This window comes from Clavelina lepadiformis, chromosome 4 (assembly GCF_947623445.1).
Source record: "Clavelina lepadiformis chromosome 4, kaClaLepa1.1, whole genome shotgun sequence".
NCBI lineage: Eukaryota > Metazoa > Chordata > Ascidiacea > Aplousobranchia > Clavelinidae > Clavelina > Clavelina lepadiformis.
In genome coordinates this window covers 22,962,411-22,986,322 of record NC_135243.1, presented here as the reverse complement: position 1 = coordinate 22,986,322, position 23,912 = coordinate 22,962,411, and the positions used below count along the sequence as shown (strand labels likewise).

Below are 23,912 nucleotides of genomic sequence, written 5' to 3'. Positions count from 1 at the left end.
TGACATGCTTAATACACTTACTTGGCATTTACGAATACAACCAGCCTAGATAAGCAATACAATGTACTGTAAAAGTTTCTTAACTTGAGTTCGCTTTGTGCAAATATTTTGGCAACACAAAGCACCTTTGCCAATCCAGGACACTAATAAGTTAATTTTTTCCAGCTTTAGATAACTCAAAATTTTAGATAAATCATAGTCATCTGATCTTTTCTCATAACTTTGAGTTAATGAACTTTCATTGTATACTTAACTACAATACTTGATTTCGAGTCCTCTTCGGTGTTCTTGTAGTTTTCTGCAAAATGCTTGTATGCTTTGTTTCAATGTACTTAATTATATGATATAAAAATGCATTTATGTTTGATTGGAAAGCAGTTTGGTCTTGAACTTTGGCATCAAAACCGTCAATGATGAGGGCAGAATAGAAAACACAATCAAGTTTTCAAAAATTAAATCGTTTATTGCCGAACCCATTTGAGGGTGATTACTCATTACAAATAAGAATTGCATTGAAGTATCATCACTCTTAACACGATGAATACAGCATACGGCAAGGCAACGGCACTACAACAAATATTGTCAGTTTAGGCTACAGCAACCGCTCATGCTGCCTCTGCGGTTTAGGCCCTCAGCAGGGCTCTAATTATAACCTATAGTTTAGACTTTAGAACATTTTTATAAAATCAATTTAAAATTTTCCAATTTGGTTTTATGAACACTACTAAGACAATTTTGTGAAACTATAGCGACATAATTAAGTCATTAAGAAGTAAAGTATCAATGTGGCCATAAACAGTATTGAGTTTATCGTAGCGGTTACACGGGAAGCGTTGCCGCCTTCGGTGGAGTAGCTGTCTGTTGTCGTATAGTCCTCTGTGATGAAGTAGCCTTCGGTGGTGATATCGTCCTTTGGGGTGGAATAGTTGTCTGTGGTGAAGTTGCTGTCTGTGGTGAAATCATTCGCGATGCTGGGTGTGTTAGCGTCTGTAGTAAGATCACCGACTGTAGTAAGATCACCGACTGTAGTAAGATCACCGACTGTAGTAAGATCATCGACTGTAGTAGTTTGGATAACGACTGGGGATGAGTAGAAATAAGTAATAGGGGCAACATTGGATGGGTCAGCCCTGTTTCCGCTCTCATCGATTGCCAAAAGTGCGAAACCCAACCTATGAACAGAACACGACTAATTACTATTTCTTCTTAGAGGCATAAGTTAAAGTAAAAAGCACATATGCAAACTAGGGCATACATTTCAGAGTTTCTGGAACTCTATGCAAAAGCGTTTAAACACAAACACGAAACACGACACAACGGATACGCAGGAAGTGAAAACTGTTTTAAAATTTTTTTACTTAACAGTTGTTTTGTGTTCTAAAACTTATTTTAAATCATAGCTTGAATGGATTGAATACTTACGTAATCTGGTTGGTGGTAAATGAACCGTTAGTTGAAATCAAGAACACTTCTTTTGATCCAGCTACTTTTGGTTGAGTAAGGTTACCTTCAATGACGTCAGTATCTTCCACTATCGTGCAATTTTCAAACTCATCCACTAGCTGTGTGACGTTGTCGATTACGTAGCGTAACTCGAAACGAAACGCTGCATGAGATAAAACAACGATAAAAGTTTAATGATTCGGAAATATACCGTACAAGAAAACCTACAGAAATGTCATGATTTGTTCATGGTTGTTTATGCTATGCTCTGGGTACCTGTGCCTTGATCATAGTCATTTCCAGGGGCTGTAAAAGACAGAGCGACTCCGCTATTAGGATCATTTACGTCCATTTGTTCCGCTTTCAAATCTGATATTGCACTGGGAGGGAAAAAATCATCTGCTTCACTTACGGCTATTCTGTTAAACGGAAACGGTTATTAAACGAAAACACTTCAATGTAGCTTTAGGAGGTGGGTTTGCATGTCAGTAAGAAACTAATAACATAACAGAGGCAAGACCAAAATGGGCTGAACTATTCCGAAAAAAGAAAGATTTCAATTAATCTCAATCTGTTAATTTTACGCGCTGTTGGTCTTGTTATAACTGGTGATAATTTTATTTCTGTATCTAAGATTTATCTACAGTGATGCTGATTTTGTTGATAAAGGGACTACTCCATCATTTTTGTATCAACGTTTGTTGTCAGATACTGTAACTTATTGTATTCTATGCACCTGTTGCATTTTGTATTTCATTGTACATTTATTATATACCCTGTGTATTGAAAACCTTCATTTGTGACCACTCGAGAAAAATTTCCTGTTTCAACTGGAGTGACGTCGTTAGTGCCGACGTATTGCATTCCATCTGGATTGATGCTTACTGAGCCTGGTTAAATAACAACTATAACTATAAAAACAGTTTGATTTTCAAGAAGCCTTTTAATTGTTTTTATGATTTGATTGAGATGTTTTCTTGTTTGTTTTCAAAATACTTAACATGATACCCACTGTAAGATGTGTTCAGTAATATATATCAAAAAGAAAAACATGGCTGTTTCACCATCCGCTTTTATTGTTCCGAAGTTGACCGGTGCTCTAGACCCTGCTACTCGTGTTGCTTTGTAGCTTTTGGCTGTTTGACTTACCGTAACCTGAACGTACGATTTAGGCAAAGTTCATCGCTTTAAAGAGCGCATCGCACACTTTCACGAGTCAATATTGCTATGTACTTGCTTACCTGAACTCCATAGCTTCCAGGTGTGCTGTAGCTTGTGAAAAAACGCGAGTACACACCGTCGTCTGCCCTAACATCAGGTGCTGTGTGATACCATTAAAATAAGTAATAAGTTAAGAAAGAAATTACAAGAATTGGTTAACAGATGAACTTGGTTAACAGAACTTTCTTACCCGCCCCCGCGTCATATAGTTCTAGTTCTTTTACGATTCCATCTGGTTGTTGCACCAATGCAAGCACATTTGCATCAAGGACAGGAGCGAAACCTTGCGAAACCTGCACCAAAGAAATCTTCTATTCAAACATTGAGATTCGATTATTGCTACAATTTTCAGTATTTATTTTTCTGCAACATCGTATTTGGAAAAATATCATACCAAATAAAGTTACCTTGATAAAATTTGAATTAACTTTTAATTTTCGTGATATTTTTTCACCTGGGCATACACAACGATAGCATCTCCAGTGCCAACATCAGTTTTATCCAATCCAGAACTGACAACAATCGGTTGCTTTGATCTATCTGCTGCTTGTGACGTCACACTGGCGATCACTTTTTGCAAACGATCGGCTGCGCTAGACACGTAATACCGCCACCTACCGGGCTAGGGTGTGGAACAAGTTTAATTTGAAATTAAAGCAAAGTTAAAAAATAATTTTACGGAGTTCAATGCAGACTAGGGCATTATCAGTGAAGAGAGTGACAGTAAATAAACTAACTACAAAATTTTGGACAAGCCCGAAAACTTTGATGCTTTTTTGCATTGAAATTCTTTGCAATGCGAAAGAAATATCAACTTTAAAACAAGAAATGTTTCTAAGTTTTATCAACTTTTGAACTAGATATTTTCACGTAGACTATATATCCGTAAAGGCAGTTTCCAATATGTTAATTTTTATATACGTAAAGGATTGATTGTACAAAGTACACTAAAATATATGATGTTGTTTAGGTTTGTCAATGTTATAGCGTCAGTGTCAGCGTCAGTCTTCAATGTTATATTGAAGGTGAGATGTAATTTCAATATTTTGTTGTATGATAATAAATTCAACTTACTTCAGCAGTGCCAGGCAGGGGAAAGGAGACAACTTTAAACGTAAGATCAACTTTGTCCAACGGTTGACCCGTACAATAGTTAGCATTTGCAAGGTGGTTGGTTGAATAAACACACCCAGATGGATGTTCAAGCACCACTTCAATCTGAATATTGTATTGATCCCAAATGAAAGTGAACACAGTGTTGTTGCCGACTGTTGAGTCAACGTCAACGTATCCATTGTAGGTGCTGTATTTGTCTACATCGAAAGTCGAGCTGTGTACCTGTGTTGCAATTGATCGCAGCCATTTTAGAGGGTTATATTCGTAGCTTTGTCATTCCTGTGACGTATTTTGTGATAATAATTTTAGTTTTGAAAAGACTCGTAATCTCAAATTTACTTGAAATGTTTCGCTGTAAACATCACCGTCGTTAGGTGACGCAAGAGTTTGGAACGCTCCCAAAATGCTGTTGATACTGACGTCACTTCCGTAGAACCAAATCCCACCGGAATCGACAACTAACGTCGCCAGGTCGTTGCTTGCGCTTGTGCTGAAGAAAATGGCGTGAACGACCCCTCCCTGCAAATAGCTTTTTTCTTGAAATCTTAAACCAAAAACTTCCTAATTCAAATGCCTCCTATAAACGCATGGGTGGTTGGTGGTCAAACAGAAACGGGTTTAACTAATAATTAAAAGCTGTTTAATTTAAGAGTGTTTGTTTGATCTACTCACGAAAATCAAATTGCGAATGATGCAAACTATACTATTGTTAGACCTACTACCAACCTACTGTCAAACGCGATTTCGGCAAAAATATTTACGAACTGTTTTTAAGTCAAACAAAGCTCGTATCAGCAGCATATTTACAGAAGCTAAAAGCAACAATATTTGTACGGTTCTGCAAGCAACTTAAACGCAAAACTCAAGTGGCTACGACTGCAACCGAGGTTCAGATGGACGTTAAAAACATCGTGCATGACAATACATATGATCAATATAACGCTATAACATTATATTTTGATTAATACAAAGGCTAAAGGTTTTATCGTAATATTACTTCATTTTAAATTATGTCAAACACAAATTTTGTTAAGAAAAATCAGTCGAAATTTTCAATACGTTTCACACAGACATCCAATAAATATAAAGTTTATACCTCCAAGTGTTTTTAGTTATTGTTTTTAAAGTGGTGTTTTTTGTTGTACATTGATTAAGTCACTACAAGTTAGTAAGTAGGCCTATGTGAACTAAAATTTGTGAGTCCTACAACTACAGTATAAGCTACAACCCTTACTGCTCGTAAAACTTCATGGGAGACGTCTTTAACATACGGATTTTCATTCTCTTCTCCATCTGTGAAAACCACAATGTTGCCTCCTGCCGGATCTTCCCCATTTTCTTCTAAAATCTAAACAAACAATTATGACGTTAAAAATATTTTAGATATGCTGTAGTTGAACGTATTGTCGGAGTGGTAATGGCTCAAATCAGAGAATTAACTTCATGGTAAGTTAAGCTCCAGTTTTCAGCTTCAAGCTTTGGTTATGAATCCCACTTTTAAGTCTTAATTCAAACAAAAATAAGCGTGTTAGGCTTCACCGCTAAGGCACTTTGAAGGCCACAACCTATACAGGTGTTGCCAGATGCATCTTTTGGTAATTTGGTCAGAAGAAAGTCCCTATCGCTTTGGTCTGTTAACGTGCGAAGGCTTGTCAGCTTTGAAGCACTCGAAGCAAATTCCACCAAAGCAACTTGGTCTCCCGTTGGCACAAATTGACCAATAAAAATGCTCACGACTTGTCGCATCTGTTCTAGCTTTTTCTAAAACAAAATGTTTTAATCAGTTGACCGAATTAGTTTATTCGATGCTTTGTCGTGAAGCAAAATCAAATCGATATGAATGAAAACTGCCTGTTCTGCTAATGCTGGCAGCAGGTTTATTAAAAATGAACAAAGATATTTCCTTTGCAAAATGTTAAAGTGACTGCATAAATGTATGATGTCATTACCCCGTCCATGCTTCCAGACGTATCTAAAACAAGAACGTATCGTTTAGATGACGAGGGCTTGACAACTCGAAACGTCGGTGATGTGTCAAGGATTTCAACATTTGGAGAATTCACGTTCGAGAAATCGCTGGAATCAAGGATGACTTCCCAGGTGCTCCGGAGGTTGCACATCCTGTTCTGCTCGTTTGGCGCTTCGTTGTTGTGGATGTTGTAAGGATCGTTTTTGTCATTGTGACAAAATAATTCAACCTGAAAATTTATGATGAGTTTCAAACGAAAATTTAATCCACACCAGAGTAACTTAAACACAAACCAAAAAGTTTTTTAAGGTTTTGTCGAATTGAAAGAAAGAAATATTTTGTGAAAGTCTTTTAAGCAAAAAGAATGAATTTTAAGCCATGAGAAGGAGATATGACAACATCCGTCATTTTTCAAAAGGGACTTTTCTTCTCCAACTGGCACCAGCATCATGAACGTCTCGTATTCGTCACTTGATATTTACAAATTAATCTTGAACCTGTTTTATGTATTGGTTGGACATAAAAGATGAAGTTAGATACGACGATTGCTCTTCGTAAGGAAAGAACACGCAATTGTCCTCAGGCAGACCATCTTGCACATTTCGCTGGCAGTCATGTGTCGTTCCGGTTGAGTAATCAATCACTTTAAACTCGCCCTTAAGGTTGACCGGACATCTGCCAAGATTAGATGTCTTAAAACAACGGTCACAATGGAAGATCAAGCTTTTAAATGCAAAGAAGAGAAGGATTTTCAAGTATAAAGTTATTGTTATGCAATAATTATAGTGGTTATACGGCTACGTTTTCCTACCTCGTTGCTTCAATCTGTCCCATGCTGTTGTAGTAAAAAGGGTCGTATCCGTATGTAGGGGTTTCGTCAAACACACCCCACCTGTAGTGACCCCATTCGTGTGCCATTGCTTTTCCTACAAGCAAAATTCATTTTTCAAGTTTATGTCAGGAAAATGTTATAGGGCTACGAAGTAGTGTTGTTCTGGTAGAACTATGACCTCAATCGGATGAACATTATACTAATCTGTTAGGAAATCATTACATAGGCGGATGAATTAAGTTTTCATTTGATTTCCCCGTGACTAAAGGGACTCACAAACTTTGTTTTCCCAATAACAATCAATCCAAAAAAAGTTTGTGACTGTATATGCATAAGAATGCGTGCAGTACTCGTTTGCTTTGTGGCTTATACTGTACAGTTCGTTACAACATGATTACCTTTAGGTCCAAAGATGTCCACGAACGAATCATTGACAAGATAGGAAGGTGTGAGATGGATGTAGGTACCAGGCTCGCCGCAACCTCCGTACTGTAGAGTGTATGGCTGGTCTTGATACACTGGGTTGGGGTAGGCCACTAAAACATCCGCCTGAGTAGAAATGAAAGCATTTAACATAGAGCCATTCTTTCCTTTAAAGAGCTGATGCAACAAAATAGAAAAGACTGTTAATAAAAATAGAAAATATCTCTATATTTGTTATATTTTATAAAAATAACTGACCAGCAATTTAAGCAATATTTTGTGCTATGCATAAATTTCTTTTTTGCTGTAAAACATGTTATAAAATTTACAAGCATGTACCGCGTCGTAGGTTTCTTTTCCTGCTGGTTGGTAAGTTCCCTCGTTCCAAAATTTAGGCACCAAGATTGTGATTTGGTCAAAGTAAGCTCTTTGTTTGGTTGCAGTGTATAATGCTTTGGATGCATCAGTCCATACTTCCTGGAAACCAAATAGGTTATTTTGAAATAGATATATTTAACTAAATTATTCAAGCAAAATAGATGTCAAATTGACAAAAAATAAAACAATGTTGACGACAATCGATAATTTTGCATTGTTAATTCTGGTATTTTTAATAGAAAAATACTTTATCAATATCTGGAATAACGTCATAACACTAGGATATAATTGGTATAGTTAACAACAATACCACAAATTGAAGTATCAAGCCAAATTGAAAAAGTATTTCACAAAAAGCCAGATGCAATATTGTGTGCAACACCCTTTGCTGCTATATCAATAATTTCAACTTTAGCGTTTCACAGACAAACAAGGAAAGCACACAGAAATGTTGCCTTTCATTTCCCAGAATAAAATTACTTCACCATTGTTTGCTATAGAAACTGATACAACACACTTAATTTGATGGACAACTTGAGATCAAAAACACAGTTTACTGATTAAAAAAAACAATACCACTATGCTGTTCCAAAATCGCAACGCTGCATTGACAAGGCAAGCACTCTCTACATGAGATTGTGAACTTGGTTATAGCAAAGTATTATGTAAACAGTAATATTGTGATAAGGTAATTGCAAATATACCAATCACTAAGTGATAAAACTGGAACTAAATTTAATCCAATCTGATATGGGTGACCGATATGGGTACACAAAATTTCGCAAGGCAAGCAGTTTTGCAACCAACTACACGCGTTAATTGCCCCATAACTACAGTGTAGAAGGGTTAAAATGGTCGATCTTAGAATTTCTGAGACATAAAGTTGTCATCGGATAATGTTAAAACAAGTGCTTACCCTATTTTGGTTTCTTTGTTAATTAAATCATCCTAGTTTATTTGATAGCCGCTTTATTGGCCCATTTGTGGCCCTTGTCTTCCGCATAAAAAGTTTGTTTGTGACATATCTGACCCAATTTGTCAGAAATCAGAAATTTCTGCCCAGCGTAAGTAATTTCGTTTTGCCATTTCAATTTGACAAATTCATTTATTCAAACAAAAAAAAACGGATAGTACAATATTGCAAAAATATTTATAGAATTGGGTAGGTAAACACAAGATTACGCAAACTACATAAGGATTTTATCCTAAAACTACTTAAACAGACAGTGATATCCCCCTCAACTAAAGCGGATAAATTAATCAGCTTTGAGTAATCAAACATGTCATGTGAGTAAACGATGCCAACAGAGATAAAGTTTATTTTGTTATGTTGCCATTACTGCCTCTTACCCAGAACTTTGGACCTTGGTTCACCCAAACATCAACCTTTTAACTATATTTGGCGTTTATAAGTGAACCAAAATCAAATTTGTACCTTGATGGCATCAATTAGCTGGGAACTTTCAGGAACTTCAGGATTGATTGCTATCAACAGTCCACTGTAACCATTGTTGGAAATAGTCACTATTGATGACGACACAATGACGTCTTTAAAGCAAGCCAAGACGCACAAAATAAACGAAAGATTTACTAAAATCATTTATTCGAGTTTCACTTAACAAAAAAGCGAATGTTGCAACTTACAACAAAACTTTGGCCTAAAACTTAAAACTTTATTGACAAGTAGTAAATTAGAATTCTACCAATTGCTTTTTGTTATTGTATTTGTCAAAAATAATATTTCTAAAAACGGTTTTTCAATTTTTGGTCCTCTCCGTTCTTCTGTATTATTCAAACCAGAACATCTACTCCATTTTGTTTTATAGGCTTCAACTGAAAGATTTCTCAAATTTTTACCCAAATGCCCTGACCTTGTCCGAGATACGAATCTACCAGATCTGTCCATAAAAATTTAATTATTTAAAATTTAATAATTTAAAACAAGTTAGTCTCTTTATGAAATACCTAAATACTGAAACATAAAACATGTGCCTCAAACAATACAAACAAGCTAAAACCAAATGTAAAAAATGCAGGCAAATTTCTTCTTTTTCCTATGCAATCTCAAGGTCATACACATATATTCGCAATGATAGCTTTCGCTTGCTTCTTTTTTTTCTTTGATCGTGACCACTTATTGGTCATGAGATGAATATTTCTTTTAACTTTATGCTGACAATCAATGCATTGCCCTGCCTAACTACTGCCGCATATCTATCTTTACTTATTCACCAATCAAATATTTAGATTCTTTAGATTTAGATTCAACCCACTCACATGCTGCATTGCTTGCTACCATACCACATACGCTGATCTGAGACGTATGGGGTAAATGTAATAATTTGAATGCTGTTTTTCATTTGACAAGCAAAATCGAGAGCAAAACGCTTTGCTGCTGCTTTTATGATAAAGTTGTTTAACTTGTTTGTTGTAGTTGTCCTGGTGACAGTTATGACTTAAAACTAACCTGCTCATATTCGTACGCACACGCTTCACTACTTTACCACTGCCACCTAACGGCCAAAGGAATCCATGTTAGTTTTATAGTCTACACCTGCATGGTTTTAAGTGGTATTGAGAACTTTTCTTTTTAATCTTATGCTTTACTATTTTTGTCAACACATCAATGTCATTTTACATTAGTGCTTGTAAGATAAGGTTGCTCTGTGTGAGATAAAAGTAAAGATGAAATAAAGATTCTCTGTGTGAGTCGATATTATTTCCTTTGATCCCTGTCCACGCCAATGTGCATGCAAAATTACAAATAAGCCGCAGCTACGTTAATACAAACGAGGCGCTTGCCTCCGTAATTTTTCTTGAATTTTGGCACAAAATATTTTTAATGCTTAACTACATTTACAACATATTTAACCCGAGACGTACTTGACACATTTGGCTCGGTAAAATTTTCCTCTGGATACGGCTAGTATCAGACTTCTGCTATAGCTGAACGCTCATCAGTTTTATGTCAAACGTTGTCCATCGATTTGGTTGAGTCAAAACGCGCAACTATAGCAACCGTCTATGTCTCGGTATATAAACTGCGCTCGAAATTATGAACTTGGTTGTTGAGGTTCGGACATCTCGCAACCGACGTGGAGGGCTCAAGCGTTTTGCAATGTTTAGAGAAATTTTTCAATAAATTTTGAAGCGAGCCTTTCTCTTTGAAGGCTGGATTTTATAAATTTTCATTCGTAAGACTTCCACGACAAAATAAAAATTGTGCTCAAAATCATTCTAGTTCAAAAAAGTTTAAACAACGTTTGCTTTATACTACCTAATCTGATAAGTCCACTCTTAACTTAATGGTGTAATATTAATTTCCAGGTTATTTTTTAACCGAGAAATTAAACATTAACTTTGAACGGGTGCATATTATGCAGGTGAAGTTAAGAACATTTTAAACCACAACATGCTTTTGAAAATGAAACTGTATTGGATTTTTTATCATAAATTGACAAGTTTTATGCTACTAAAAGTTTTCTTTGATTTCAATTAAGCAGCTTTTTTTAGATATTATTCCTAAAAAGACACGGCGATTAACAACAAATGCAGCAACCTTACAACATAAACGTGCAAAAAGAGTTATACTGTCACACTTATATACTGCATTATTTGAACACAACTAATCCTGAACAATAGTGTGTCTTCGTTTCTGCCGCATCTTGCAAATGTTTACAAAAAATAGCAATACACAATTGCTTCTGATTGCTGCGGATAATTTGCAACAACATAAAACAATTCATCTTGATTATAAATTTTTACACTCCTGCAAATACAAAGCCATTGAAGTTTGCAATCTTATACTGCCGCATCATTAAACTGTTACGTAATAAAGGATCAGTGCAGCTATAAACGACACCGACGTCACTGCAGCAACGGCTATGGGAGCGGCTCCACCTGGAGAGGAGTAAAAGTAAACAATGGGGACAACGTTCAAACTTCAAACAACTGTTCATTTAAATTCTAGTTTAAAAAAACTTTGGCAAGTCAGCTTAAAATTGGTTATGATTGTTTTGTTGACGATAACGATAATTGATAACGACTCCAGTCCAAACTGTATGTAACCTTGTTATCTTATCAAGAGTTGATAATAGTGTTTAACATACAAGTTGTATAGACAAAATATGTAAACAACAAAGTGTGCTTTTAAATGACGCAATTTCTATTAAAACACATTGACGCAAACCAATATTAACGAACTTCAACGATTAATGCAAAATTAATCTTATTTTAAAAGTTTTTAGCTTAAAGTCTTATTTCCCAACTTTTTTTCTTTTTATTCTATTGTTAAAATGACATGTTTTACCGCCTGCAACACTTGGTCAGCAACTGCATTGACAAAAGGGTGTTCACCTTCTTCTCCATCTGTGAAAACCACAATGTTACCTCCGGTCGGATCTTCGCCGCCTTCCTCTAAGATCTGTAAGTATGACAGCACTTCCAGCATAGTAAGTTTTATCTCAAAGTTTGTGTTCTATGACTATAATTTTATAAAGCGTTTATCACGTAAGAATGGCCAAACATCGGTGTCGTGTCAAGGAAAGTAACATTCGGAGAATTCGCGTTCGCAAAGTCGTTGGAATCAAGGATAACGTTTCAAGTGCTCCGGAGGTTGCACATCCTGTTCTGCTCGTTTGGCGCCTCCTTGTTGTGGATGTTGTAAGATCGCTTTTGTCATTGTGACAAAATATTTCAACCTGATTGAAATTAAAAAGTAAAATGCATTCTCACGGCATCGTAGGTTTCTCTTCCTGCTGTTTGGTAAATTTTCTCGATCCAAAATTTAGGCACCAAGATTGTGATTTGGTCAAAGTAAGCTCTTTGTTTAGTTACAGTGTATAAAGGTTTTGATGCATTTGTCCAAACTTCCTGTAAAACACATCTTTTAAATTATGTTAGCATACTCTATCCAGAATAATTGCGATCATAAAAGTTTAAACGAAAAAAATGTTTGCTACCCGGAAAGGGAAATATTTACATCACTGTATTTAAAAAATTGCAAGACGTAGGTTTTTTTACTTTGCAATTACGAGGTGTGCTGTATTCGACATGTTGTTTTATGTTGGCAAACAATTAGTTTTGTCCTTACACACACACACACACACACAGTTTTCGCCTTTACCCACAACACCCCCCGAGGTATGCTACGCTGCCCCACAAGTTTTCATCCCACATCTTAATTATGATTGATTACGGTTTGGTTTGGTGGACCAAGGGTGGACTGGTCCTTCTACGATTTGGTTTTATGAAGAAGGACGGTTGTTTTTAATGACGGTGATGTAAATAATTTTATTCTTGTTTTATATATACTCGAGTTAAGAAATTAGATGTTAATACAAAGCGAGAAGAGCATAGTTGGGCTAATCGACTAGCCGTAAGATTGGGAAGTTTCCTGGTTAAAGGAAATCTTAGTTACATATCCAGTTAAGGAACGGCCAGTTGAACGAACGAACAGTTGCAATTTTACTTATTATTTGTTAAAAACGAAAATTACTACAAAAAAAGCAAAAAATCGCTGAGATGAACTTTATTATGATTTCATCTTTGTTACCCACTACCTTGATAGCATCAATTAGCTGGGAACTTTCAGGAACTTCAAAGTTGATGGCAATCAGTAGTCCATGGTAACCATTTTTGGAAATAGTAACCGTTAATGACGAAACAATGACGTCATCAAAAGACGTCAGCAAGCAAAAGCTAAACCATAGACTTAGCACTTTCATTTTTCTGCGAAGTCAATTTTTCAATATATGTCCACATTGCCTGATCTACTTGCAAAATGTGAGGCAAATGAATGCAATCGTAATTTGAGAAAGAAGCATCAAAATATTAGCAAAAAATCATTGTAAGTTTGTACTCATATTTAGTTACAACCATTGTGTTGAAAGCCTACACGAAACTTCTACCTATCTCTTCTGGTCAGTTCTAAAAACATGGTCGCTATCCTTAGTTTACCGCCCAAAACTGCCTTTCTCTTTTAAGATGTGAAAATGGTTACGCTACGAATATTATAACGTCATGTATCAAGGATATTCAGTTTTTCTTTTTATAAACATTTACGGCGAGTAAACAATAAATGTGTAATCAGCATCTTTTGCCGTTGCATTCAGTCGAACTCGAATTACTAAAAGAACATCCGTTGAATAGCGCAACAGAGTAGTAGTCTTGATTTCATTTTGGTTGCAATGTTATTTCTTTAGAGTATTTTGTAAACAATTTTTGTAACTTAGAGCCCCACCATGTTATTGTTATGTCGTTTCAAACGTTTTCTATACATCACTCTTATCAAAATTATAATAATGTTGTTTGGGAAAAATATAAGCTTTATTTTAAAGGTGGCATTTCAACAATACATTTTAAACTTACAGTGTTATTTTATTGGTTGGCACTTTTTAGTGGCATATTTGACTAAGTTGCCTTAACAATTAAGTCATTATTTATAATTAATTCCATAATACGTTGTTAAAATGTCTTTGGGCGTACTTTGCACTCATATATAAAGACATAGCAAAGCTATAACAGATATTATTTATTTCGTGGGAGTTTTTTTTACAATCGCAACACGGCCGCAATGACGTATTTAATTTGGCTAACTTATAACGATCAACATTATTTTAATCGGTTTTCTAAGATATTATATATTTTCCGCTGATTACAGTGCTGTGATGAACATCATTGCGATCTTTATTGTCCTTAAGATCTTTAAAGAGCAGTCATAAGAACTAAAGTGAGACGTATACTGTACTGTATACATGGGTACCGATACCTTCTTTTACCAATTTTGTAAAAATCGTGCCCAACTTCTTTTTTGTCTGTTTTGCCGTCAGAAGTAGATAAATAAAACAACTTATTATTTTAAGGACGTTTTAAAAAACGATTTTTAAGGGCACTCATTAAGTATAGTTAGAGTGAAATACACTGTACATTGTACTTTATAGAAGCACTTTCACGACTGAAATTTTTTTTGGTAAATTGTTTTGTTTTGTTTTTCCATAAGCATGTTTCAAATTGATCGTGATTATATCTTATCAAAATATTTTGCACAAGTAAAATGTGCTTGTAAAGCAAATTTTACTGTGTTACGTTTCTCTATTAAGATGCCAAATGCACTGAAACTGAAAAATTTTCTGTGAATTTTATTAAGCAAAGTATAGTGTGAATATTTCCGCTAATGGTTACAATCTTAAATTAAGTTACAAAAGTTACAAGTCTACTTTTCAAAGCAATGTTATTATGTAGTAAATTGATTGAATACAACGATTACGTTTTTAAACTACTTCGTTTTAATATTTTTGAAAAATTGTGATATACAGACACTTTCTATTGATCTACAGTTAAATAAAACCAAAGTAAATTAGATTATGATATAATTAATGATAATGAAATTTTAAGTGTCTAAACATGCATTATCAAATTTTTTGGGTCAATTATATCATCAAACGGAAGAGCATCAATGCGACCGCAAAAAATACTGACGTCATTGCAGCGACAACACGGGAGGCGTCGCCGCCCGTTGGGGAGGAGTAAAAGTAAACAATGGGGGCAACGTTGGACGGATCAGCTTTTTGTCCACTTTCATCGATTGCCAATAATGCAAAGCCCAACCTACGCGTATATGAAACCATTATTACTAAACAATGATGGTTATAGTTCAAGAAAGAGGTAGCATATAGGTTTGCAAATTCCAACGATGATTTTTCTATTCTTTTCCCCTTTGCAATGTAGCTGATGAAGTTTGATCGTAGAAATGCCAGCTTTTTATTGCTGGTTGTCTATATGTTGCTTTTATGTCTTTGAACTACTTCGAAAAACCTACCCAAATATATTGCTGTAAAAAAACGATATTTACGTACGTAATCTGATCTGACGTAACTGCGACGTCAGTGGAAATCAAGAAAGTTTCTTTTGATCCAGCTACTTTCGGTTGGGTGAGGTTCCCTTTAATGACGTCACTCTTTTTCACCAATGTGCAACTTTCAAACGAATCAACAAGTTGTGTGACGTTGTTAATTACGTAACGTAACTCGTAACGAAACGCTGCATAAGAAAAAACAACGGTAAAGGCTTAAATATTCTGAAATATACAGCACAAGAAAACTTATAAATGTCGTCGTTTTGTTCATTGTTGGGTATGCTATGCTAAGCTATGCTGTGCTGTGGGTACCTGTGCCTTGGTCATAGTCATTTCCAGGGGCTGTGAAGGACAGAGTGACTCCGCTGTTAGGATCATTTACGTCCATTTGTTCCGCTTTTAAATCTGATATTTGGTTGGGAGGGAAAAAATCAACTGTTCCACTTACAGCTATTCTGTAATTTAAACACTTTAATGTAGCTTTAAAGGGTGGGTTTGCATATCACTAACAAACTGATAACATAACAGAGGAAAGACTAAACTGGATTACTGTAAACAATTCCGAGAAAAGAAATGTTTGAAATATTTTCACTTTGTTAATTTTACGCGATGTTGGTCTTATTATAACTGGTGATGATTTTATTTCTGTATTTAAGATTTATCTACAGTGATGCTGATTTTGTTGATAAAGGGCTGCACCATCATTTTTGTAAACGTTTGTTGTCAGATAATAATTTATTGTACTCTGTATACCTGTTGTATTTTGTATTTCATTGTACATTTATTATATACCCTGTGTATTGAAAACCTTCATTTGTGACCACTCGAGAAAAATTTCCTGTTTCAACTGGAGTGACGTCGTTAGTGCCGACGTAATACATTCCATCTGGATTGATGTTGACTGAGCCTGGTTAAATAACAACTATAGCTAAAAAACTGTTTGATTTTCAAGAAACCTTCCAATTGTTTTCATAATTTGATTGAGATGTTTTCTTGTCTGTTTCCAAAATACTTAACATGATACCCACTGTAAGATGTGTTCAGTAATATATATCAAAAAGAAAAACATGGCTGATTTACCATCCGCTTTTATTGTTCCGAAGTTGACAGGTGCTCTAGATCCTGCTACTCGTGTTGCTTTGTAGCTGTTGACTGTTTGGCTTACCGTAACCTGAACGTACAAAAACGTTTGTATGCGATTTAGGCAAGTTCATCGCTTTAAAGAGCGCATCGCAAACGTTCACGCGTGAATATTACTGTGTACTTGCTTACCTGAACTCCATAGCTTCCAGGTTTGCTGTAGCTTGTGAAAAAACGCGAGTACACACCGTCGTCTGCCCTAACATCAGGTGCTGTGTGATACCATTAAAATAAGTAATAGGTTAAGAAAAAAATTACAAAAAATGGTTAACAGAGGAACTTGGTTAACAGAACTTTCTTACCCGCCCCTGCGTCATATAGTTCTAGTTCTTTTACAGTTCCATCTGGTTGTTGTACCAATGCAAGCACATTTGCATCAAGGACAGGAGCGAAACCTTGCGAAACCTGCAATAAAAAAATCTTCTATTTAAACATTGAGATTCGATTATTGCTGCAACTTTCAATATTTATTTTTCTGCAATGTGGTATTTTGAAAAATATCGTACCAAATAGAGCTATCTTGATAAATTTTGAACTAACTTTTAGTTTTCGTGATATTTTTTTACCTGGGCATACACAACGATAGCATCTCCAGTGCCAACATCAGTTTTATCCAATCCAGAACTGACGACAATCGGTTGCTTCGATCTATCTGATGCTTGTGACGTCACACTGGTGATCACTTTTTGCGAACGATCGGCTGCGGTAGACACGTAATACCGCCACCTACCGGGCTAGGGTGTGAAACAAGTTTAATTTGAAGTTAAAGCAAAGTTAAAAAATAACTTCACGGTGTTTAATGCAGACTCAGGCGTTATCAGTGAAGAGAATGACAGTAAATTAACTAACTACAAAACTTTGGACAAGCCTGAAAACTTTGATGCTTTTTTGCATTGAAATTCTTTGCAATGCGAAAGAAATATCAACTTTAAAACGGGAAATATTTCTAAGGTTTATCAACTCTTGAACTAGATATTTTCACATAGACTGTATATCCGGTAAAGGCAGTTTCCAATATGTTAACTTTTCTTTACGTAAAGGACTAATTGTACAAAGTAAACTAAAATATATGATGTTGTTTAAGTTTGTCAATGTTATAGCGTCAGTGTCTGCGTCAGTCTTCAATGTTATACTGAAGGTGAGATGTAATTTCAATACTTTGTTGTATGATAATAAATTCAACTTACGTCAGCAGTGCCAGGCAGGGGAAAGGAAACGACTTTAAACGTAAGATCAACTTTGTCCAAAGGTTGACCCGTACAATCGTTAGCATTTGCAAGGTGGTTGGTTGAATAAATACACCCAGATGGGTGTTCAAGCACCACTTCAATCTGAATATCGTATTGATCCCAAGTGAAAGTGAACACAGTGTTGTTGCCGACTGTTGAGTCAATATCAACGTATCCATTGTAGGTGCTGTGTTTGTCTACATCGAAAGTCGAGCTGTGTACCTGTGTTGCAATTGATCGCAGCAATTTTAAAGGGTTATATTCGTAGCTTTGTCATTCCTGTGACGTATTTTGTGATAATAATTTTAGTTTTGAAAAGACTCGTAATCTAAAATTTACTTGAAATATTTCGCTGTAAACATCACCGTCGTTAGGTGACGCAAGACTTTGGAACGCTCCCAAAATGCTGTTGATGTTGACTTCACTTCCAAAGAACCAGATCCCGCCGGAATCGACAACTAAAGTCGCCAGGTCATTTTTTGCGCTTGTGCTGAAGAAAATGGCGTGAACGACCCCTCCCTGCAAATAACTTTTTTCGTGAAATCCTAAATCAAAAACTTCCTAATTCAAATGCCTCCTATAAACGCATTGACGGTTGGTGGTCAAACAGAAACTGGTTTAACTAATAATTAAAAGCTGTTTAATTTAAGAGTGTTTGTTTGATCTACTCACGAAAATCAAATTGCGAATGATGCAAACTGTACTACTCTTAGACTTACAACCAACCTACTGTCAAACGCGATTTCGGCAAAAATATTTACGAACTATTTTTAAGTATTAGAAATACATTTCAACGGAATTGTATTTTTTCAATCGTTTTTGACTTTAAGTTTTTTGATTTTATTTACTTCTAAAGAAAAGTTTTTTTTACCTAAAAGAACTGATAAAGTTAAAAATTTAATGCTTTAACAACAATTAAAAGTTTGCTTGAAATTAAAACCATAACGCGTGAGATAGGCAATATTCACGAATGATAATATTTTATTGCTTTCAAAATATTTTTATATTCCGCGCACAGAAAACAAACTTTGCTTTTACTTTTATCTTTAAGAGAAATGTCGAGCGTCAGTTTGAACGCAAGATTGTTGGTCAAACAAATACCAACATTGTTGGCCAAACAAAGCTCGTATCAGCAGCATATTTACAGAAGCTAAAAGCAAGAATGTTTGTACGGTTCTACAAGCAATTTAAACACAAAACTCAAGTGGCTTCGACTGCTACCGAGGTTCAGGTGTACGTTAAAAACATCGTGTATGACAATACATATTGATCAATATAACGCTATAACATTATATTTTGATTAATACAAAGGCTATAGGTTTTTATCGTAATATTACGTTATTTGAAATTATGGCGAACACAGATTTTGTTAAAAAACATGAATCGAAAATTTCAATAAGTTTGACACTCATACATCCAATAAATATAACGTTTATACCACCAAATGGTTTTTGCTATTGTTTTCAAAGTGGTGTTTTTTGTTGTACATTGATAAAGTCACTACAAGTTAGTAAGTAGGCCTATGTGAACTAAATTTCGTGGTTCCTACAACTACAGTATAAGCTACAACCCTTACTGCTTGCAAAACTTGATCGGAGACGTCTTTAACATACGGTTTTTCATTCTCTTCTCCATCTGTGAAAACCACGATGTTGCCTCCTACTGGGTTTTTTCCATTTTCTTCTAAAATCTAAATAAACAATTATGACGTTAAAATTTTTTTAGATATGCTGTTGTTGAACATATTGTCGGAGTGGTAATGGCTCAAATCAGAGGATTAACTTCATGTTAAGTTAAGCTTCAGTTTTCCGCTTCAAGCTTTGGTTATGAATCCCACTTTTAAGTCTTAATTCAAAAAAATATTAGCGTGTTAGGCTTTACCTCTAAGGCACTTTGAAGGCCACAGCCTATGCAGGTGCCGCCAGATGCATCTATTGGTAATTTGGTAAGAAGAAAGTCCCTATCGCTTTGGTCTGTTAACGTGCGAAGGCTTGACAGCTTTGAAGCACTCGAAGCAAATTCCACCAAAGCAACTTGGTCTCCCGTTGGCACAAATTGACCGATAAAAATGCTCACAACTTGTCGCATCTGTTCCAGCTTTGTCTAAAACAAAATGCTTTAAACAGTTTACCAAATTATTTTTTTCGATACTTTGTTATGAAGCAAAATAAAATCGATATGAATCAAAACTGTCTCTTCAGCTAAAGCTGGTAGCAGGTTTATTAAAAATGAACAAAGATATTTCCTTTGGAAAATGTTAAAGTGACTGCATAAATGTATGATTTCATTACCCCGTCCATGCTTCCAGACGTATCTAAAACGAGAACGTATCGTTTAGATGACGTAGGCTTGATGATGTTAAACGTCGGTGATGTGTCAAGGAATACAAGATTCGGAGAATTCACGTTCGCGAAATCGCTAGAATCAAGGATAACTTCCCAAGTGCTCCGGAGGTTGCACAACCTGTTCTGCTCGTTTGGCGCCTCCTTGTTGTGGATGTTGTAAGGATCGCTTTCATCATTGTGACAAAATAATTCAACCTGAAAATTTATGATGAGTTTCAAACGAAAATTTAATCCACACCAGAGTGACTTAAACACAAACCAAAAAGTTTTTTAAGGTCTTGTCGAATTGAAAGAAAGAGACATTTTGCAAAAGTGTTTTAAGCAAAAACAATGAATTTTAAGCCAGGAGAAGGAGATATGACAACATCCGTCATTTTTCAAAAGGGACTTTTCTTCTCCAACTGGCACCAGCATCATGAACGTCTCGTATTCGTCACTTGATAGTCACAAATTATTCTTGAACCTGTTTTATGTATTGGTTGGACATAAAAGATGAAGTTAGATATGACGATTGCTCTTCGTAAGGAAAGAACACGCAATTGTCCTCAGGTAGACCATCTTGCACATTTCGCTGGCAGTCACGTGCCGTTCCGGTGGTTGAATAATCAATCACTTTAAACTCGCCCTTAAGGTTGACTGGACATCTGTCAAGATTAGATGTCTTTAAATAAACAACGGTCACAAAGGATGGTCAAGCTTTTAAATGCAAAGAAGAGAAGGATTTTCAAGTATAAAGTTATTGTTATGCAATAATTACAGTGGCTATATGGCTACGTTTTACCTACCTCGTTGCTTCAATCTGTCCCATGCTGTTGTAGTAAAAAGGGTCGTATCCGTATGTAGGGGATTCGTCAAACACACCCCACCTGTAGTGACCCCATTCGTGTACCATTGCTTTGCCTACAAGCAAAATTCATTTTTCAAGTTTATGTCAGAAAAATGTTATAGGGCTACGAAGTAGTGTTGTTATGGTAGAACTATGACCTCAATCGGATGTACATTATACTAACCTGTTTGGGAATCATTACATAGGTGGGTGAATTAAGTTTTTATTTGATTTTCTCGTGACTAAAGGGCTCACAAACTTTGATTTTTCAATAACATTCAAACCCAAAGAAGTTTGGGACTGTATATGCATAAAAATTCGTGCAGTACTCGTTTGCTTTGTGGCTTATACTGTACAGTTCTTTAAAACATGATTACCTTTAGGTCCAAAGATGTCCACGAAAGAATCATTGACAAGATAGGAAGGTGTGAGGTGGATGTAGGTACCAGGCTCGCCGCAACCTCCGTACTGTAGAGTGTATGGCTGGTCTTGATACACTGGGTTGGGATAGGCCACTAAAACATCCGCCTGAGTGAAAATTAAAACATTTAAAATAGAGCCATTCTTTCCCTTAAAGAGCTGATGCAACAAAATAGAAAATACTGTTAATAAAAATAGAAAATATTTCTATATTTGTTATATTTAAAAAAAATAACAGACCAGCAATTTAAGCAATATTTTTTGCAATGCATAAATTCCTTTTTTGCTGTAAAACATGTTATAAAATTTACAAACACGCACCGCGTCGTAAGTTTCTTTTCCTGCTGGTTGGTAAGTTCCTTCATTCCAAAATTTAGGCACCAAGATTGTGATTTGGTCAAAGTAAGCTCTTTGTTTGGTTGCAGTGTATAATGCTTTGGATGCATCAGTCCATACTTCCTGCAAAACAAATAGGTTATTTGGAAATAGATATATCTAACTAAATTATTCAAGCAAAATAGATGTCAAAATGACAAAAAAATAAAATAATGTTGACGACGATCGATAATTTTGCTTTGTTAATCTTGGTATTTTTAATAGAAAAATACTTTTTCAATATCTGGAATAACGTCATAACAATAGGTTATAATTGGTATAGTTAACAACAATACCACAAATTGGAGTATCAAGCTTAATTGAAAAGTATTTAACAAAAGGCCAGTTGCAATATTGTCTGCAACACCCTTTGTTGCTATATCAATAACTTCAACTTTAGCGTTTCACAGACAAACAAGGAAAGCACACAGAAATGTTGCCTTTTATTTTTCTGATTAAAATTACTTCATCCTTGTTTGCTATAGAAACTGATACAACACACTTAATTTGACGGACAACTTGAGATCAAAAACACAGTTTACTGATAAAAAAAAACAATACCATTATGCTGTACCAAAAGCGTATTGATTTATTGACAAGGCAACCGCTCTCTACATAAGATTGTGAACTTTTTTATAGAAATGCACTATGTAAACAGTAATATTGTGATAAGGTAATTGCAAATATACCAATCACTAAGTGATAAAAGTAGAACTAAATTTAATCCAAACTGATATGGGTGGACAAACTTCGCAAGGCAAGCAGTTTTGCGACCAACTACACGCATTAATTGCCCCTTAACTACAATTGTAGAAGGGTTAAAACGGTCGATCTTAGAAATTCTGAGACATAAAATTGTTATCTGATAATGTTAAAACAAGTGCTTACCCTATGTTGGTTTCTTTGTTAATTAAATCATTCTAGTTTATTTGATAGCCGCTTTATTGGCCCATTTGTGGTCCTTGTCTTCCGCATAAAAAATTTGCTTGCGACGCATCTGACACAATTTGTCAGAAATCAGCAATTTCTGCTCAGCCTAATTAATTTCGTTTTGGCATTTTAATTTGACAAATTGCATAATACAATACTGCAAAAATATTTTTAGGATTGGGTAGGCAAACACAAGATCATACAAACCACATAAGGAATTTATCCTGAAACTACTTAAACAGACAGTGATATCTCCCTCAACTAAAGCGGATAAATTAATCAGCTTTGAGTAATCAAACATGTCATGTGAGTAAACGATGCCAACAGAGTTAAAGTTTATTTTGTTATGTTGCCATGACTACCTCTTACCCAGAACTTTGGGCCTTAGTTCACCTATATGTCAACCTTTTACCTTTATTTGGCGTTTATAAGAGATCCCAAATCAAATTTGTACCTTGATGGCATCAATTAGCTCAGAACTTTCAGGAACTTCAGGATTGATGGCAATCAACAGTCCACTGTAACCATTGTTGGAAATAGTCACTATTGATGACGACACTATGGCGCCTTTAAAGCAAGCCAAAACGCACAAACTAAACGAAAGATTTACTAAAATCATTTATTCGACTTTCACTTAACAAAAAAGCTAATGTTGCAACTTACAACAAAACTTTGTCCTAAAACTTAAAACTTTATTAACAAGTAGTAAATTAAAATTCTACCAATTGCTTTTTGTTGCTGTATTTGTCAAAAATAATATTTCAAAAAACGGTTTTTCAATTTTTGGTCCTCTCCGTTCTTCTGTATTATTCAAACCAGAATATCTACTCCATTTTGTTTTACAAGCTTCAATTGAAAGATTTCTCAAATTTTTACCCAAATGCCCTGACCTTGTCCGAGATACGAATCTACCAGATCTGTCCATAAAAATTTAATTATTTAAAATTTAATAATTTAAAACAAGTTAGAATCTTTATGAAATACCTAAATACTGAAACATAAAACATGTGCTCCAAACAATACAAACAAGCTACAACCAAATGTTAAAAATGCAGGCAAATTTCTTCTTATTCCTATGCAATCTCAAGGTCATACACATATATATTGGTAATGATAGCTTTCGCTTGCTTCTTTTTTGCCTTTGATCGTGACCACTTATTCGTCATGAGATGAATATTTCTTTTGACTTTATACTGACAATCAATGCGTTGCCCTGCCTAACTACTGCCGCAAATATATCTTTACTCATTCACCAATCAAATCTTTAGACTCTTTAGATTTAGATTCAACCTACTCACACATTGCTTGCTACCATACCACATACGTTGATCTGAGACGTATGGGCTCAATGTAATAATTTGAATGCTGTTTTTCATTTGACAAACAAAATCGAGAGCAAAACGCTTTGCT

General features: G+C 35.3%; 2 protein-coding genes across 2 annotated transcripts; both read right to left on the bottom strand.

The window, feature by feature from the left end:
* Positions 1-428: 428 nt before the first annotated feature.
* LOC143453060 (calcium-activated chloride channel regulator 3A-1-like) lies at positions 429-9,276 on the bottom strand. The gene is made up of 18 exons (XM_076954212.1): positions 8,818-9,276; positions 7,344-7,481; positions 6,980-7,130; positions 6,561-6,675; positions 6,247-6,424; positions 5,730-5,978; positions 5,296-5,541; positions 5,015-5,128; positions 4,120-4,299; positions 3,739-4,002; positions 3,119-3,286; positions 2,855-2,957; positions 2,685-2,764; positions 2,508-2,598; positions 2,219-2,333; positions 1,720-1,862; positions 1,423-1,606; positions 429-1,172 (listed from the first exon to the last, which is right to left on the bottom strand). The coding sequence occupies exons 1-18, from the start codon at positions 8,980-8,982 to the stop codon at positions 758-760; spliced, it is 3,099 nt and encodes a 1,032-aa protein (XP_076810327.1). The 5' UTR covers positions 8,983-9,276; the 3' UTR covers positions 429-757.
* Positions 9,277-14,511: 5,235 nt separating this feature from the next.
* Positions 14,512-23,240, bottom strand: LOC143451514 (calcium-activated chloride channel regulator 3A-1-like). Its single transcript, XM_076952132.1, has 18 exons — positions 22,957-23,240; positions 21,519-21,656; positions 21,155-21,305; positions 20,737-20,851; positions 20,415-20,595; positions 19,898-20,146; positions 19,488-19,709; positions 19,183-19,296; positions 17,946-18,125; positions 17,565-17,828; positions 16,944-17,111; positions 16,680-16,782; positions 16,510-16,589; positions 16,318-16,408; positions 16,030-16,144; positions 15,550-15,692; positions 15,239-15,422; positions 14,512-14,990 (listed from the first exon to the last, which is right to left on the bottom strand). Exons 1-18 carry the CDS (start codon positions 23,119-23,121, stop codon positions 14,813-14,815), a joined length of 2,841 nt encoding a protein of 946 aa, XP_076808247.1. The 5' UTR covers positions 23,122-23,240; the 3' UTR covers positions 14,512-14,812.
* Positions 23,241-23,912: the final 672 nt, after the last annotated feature.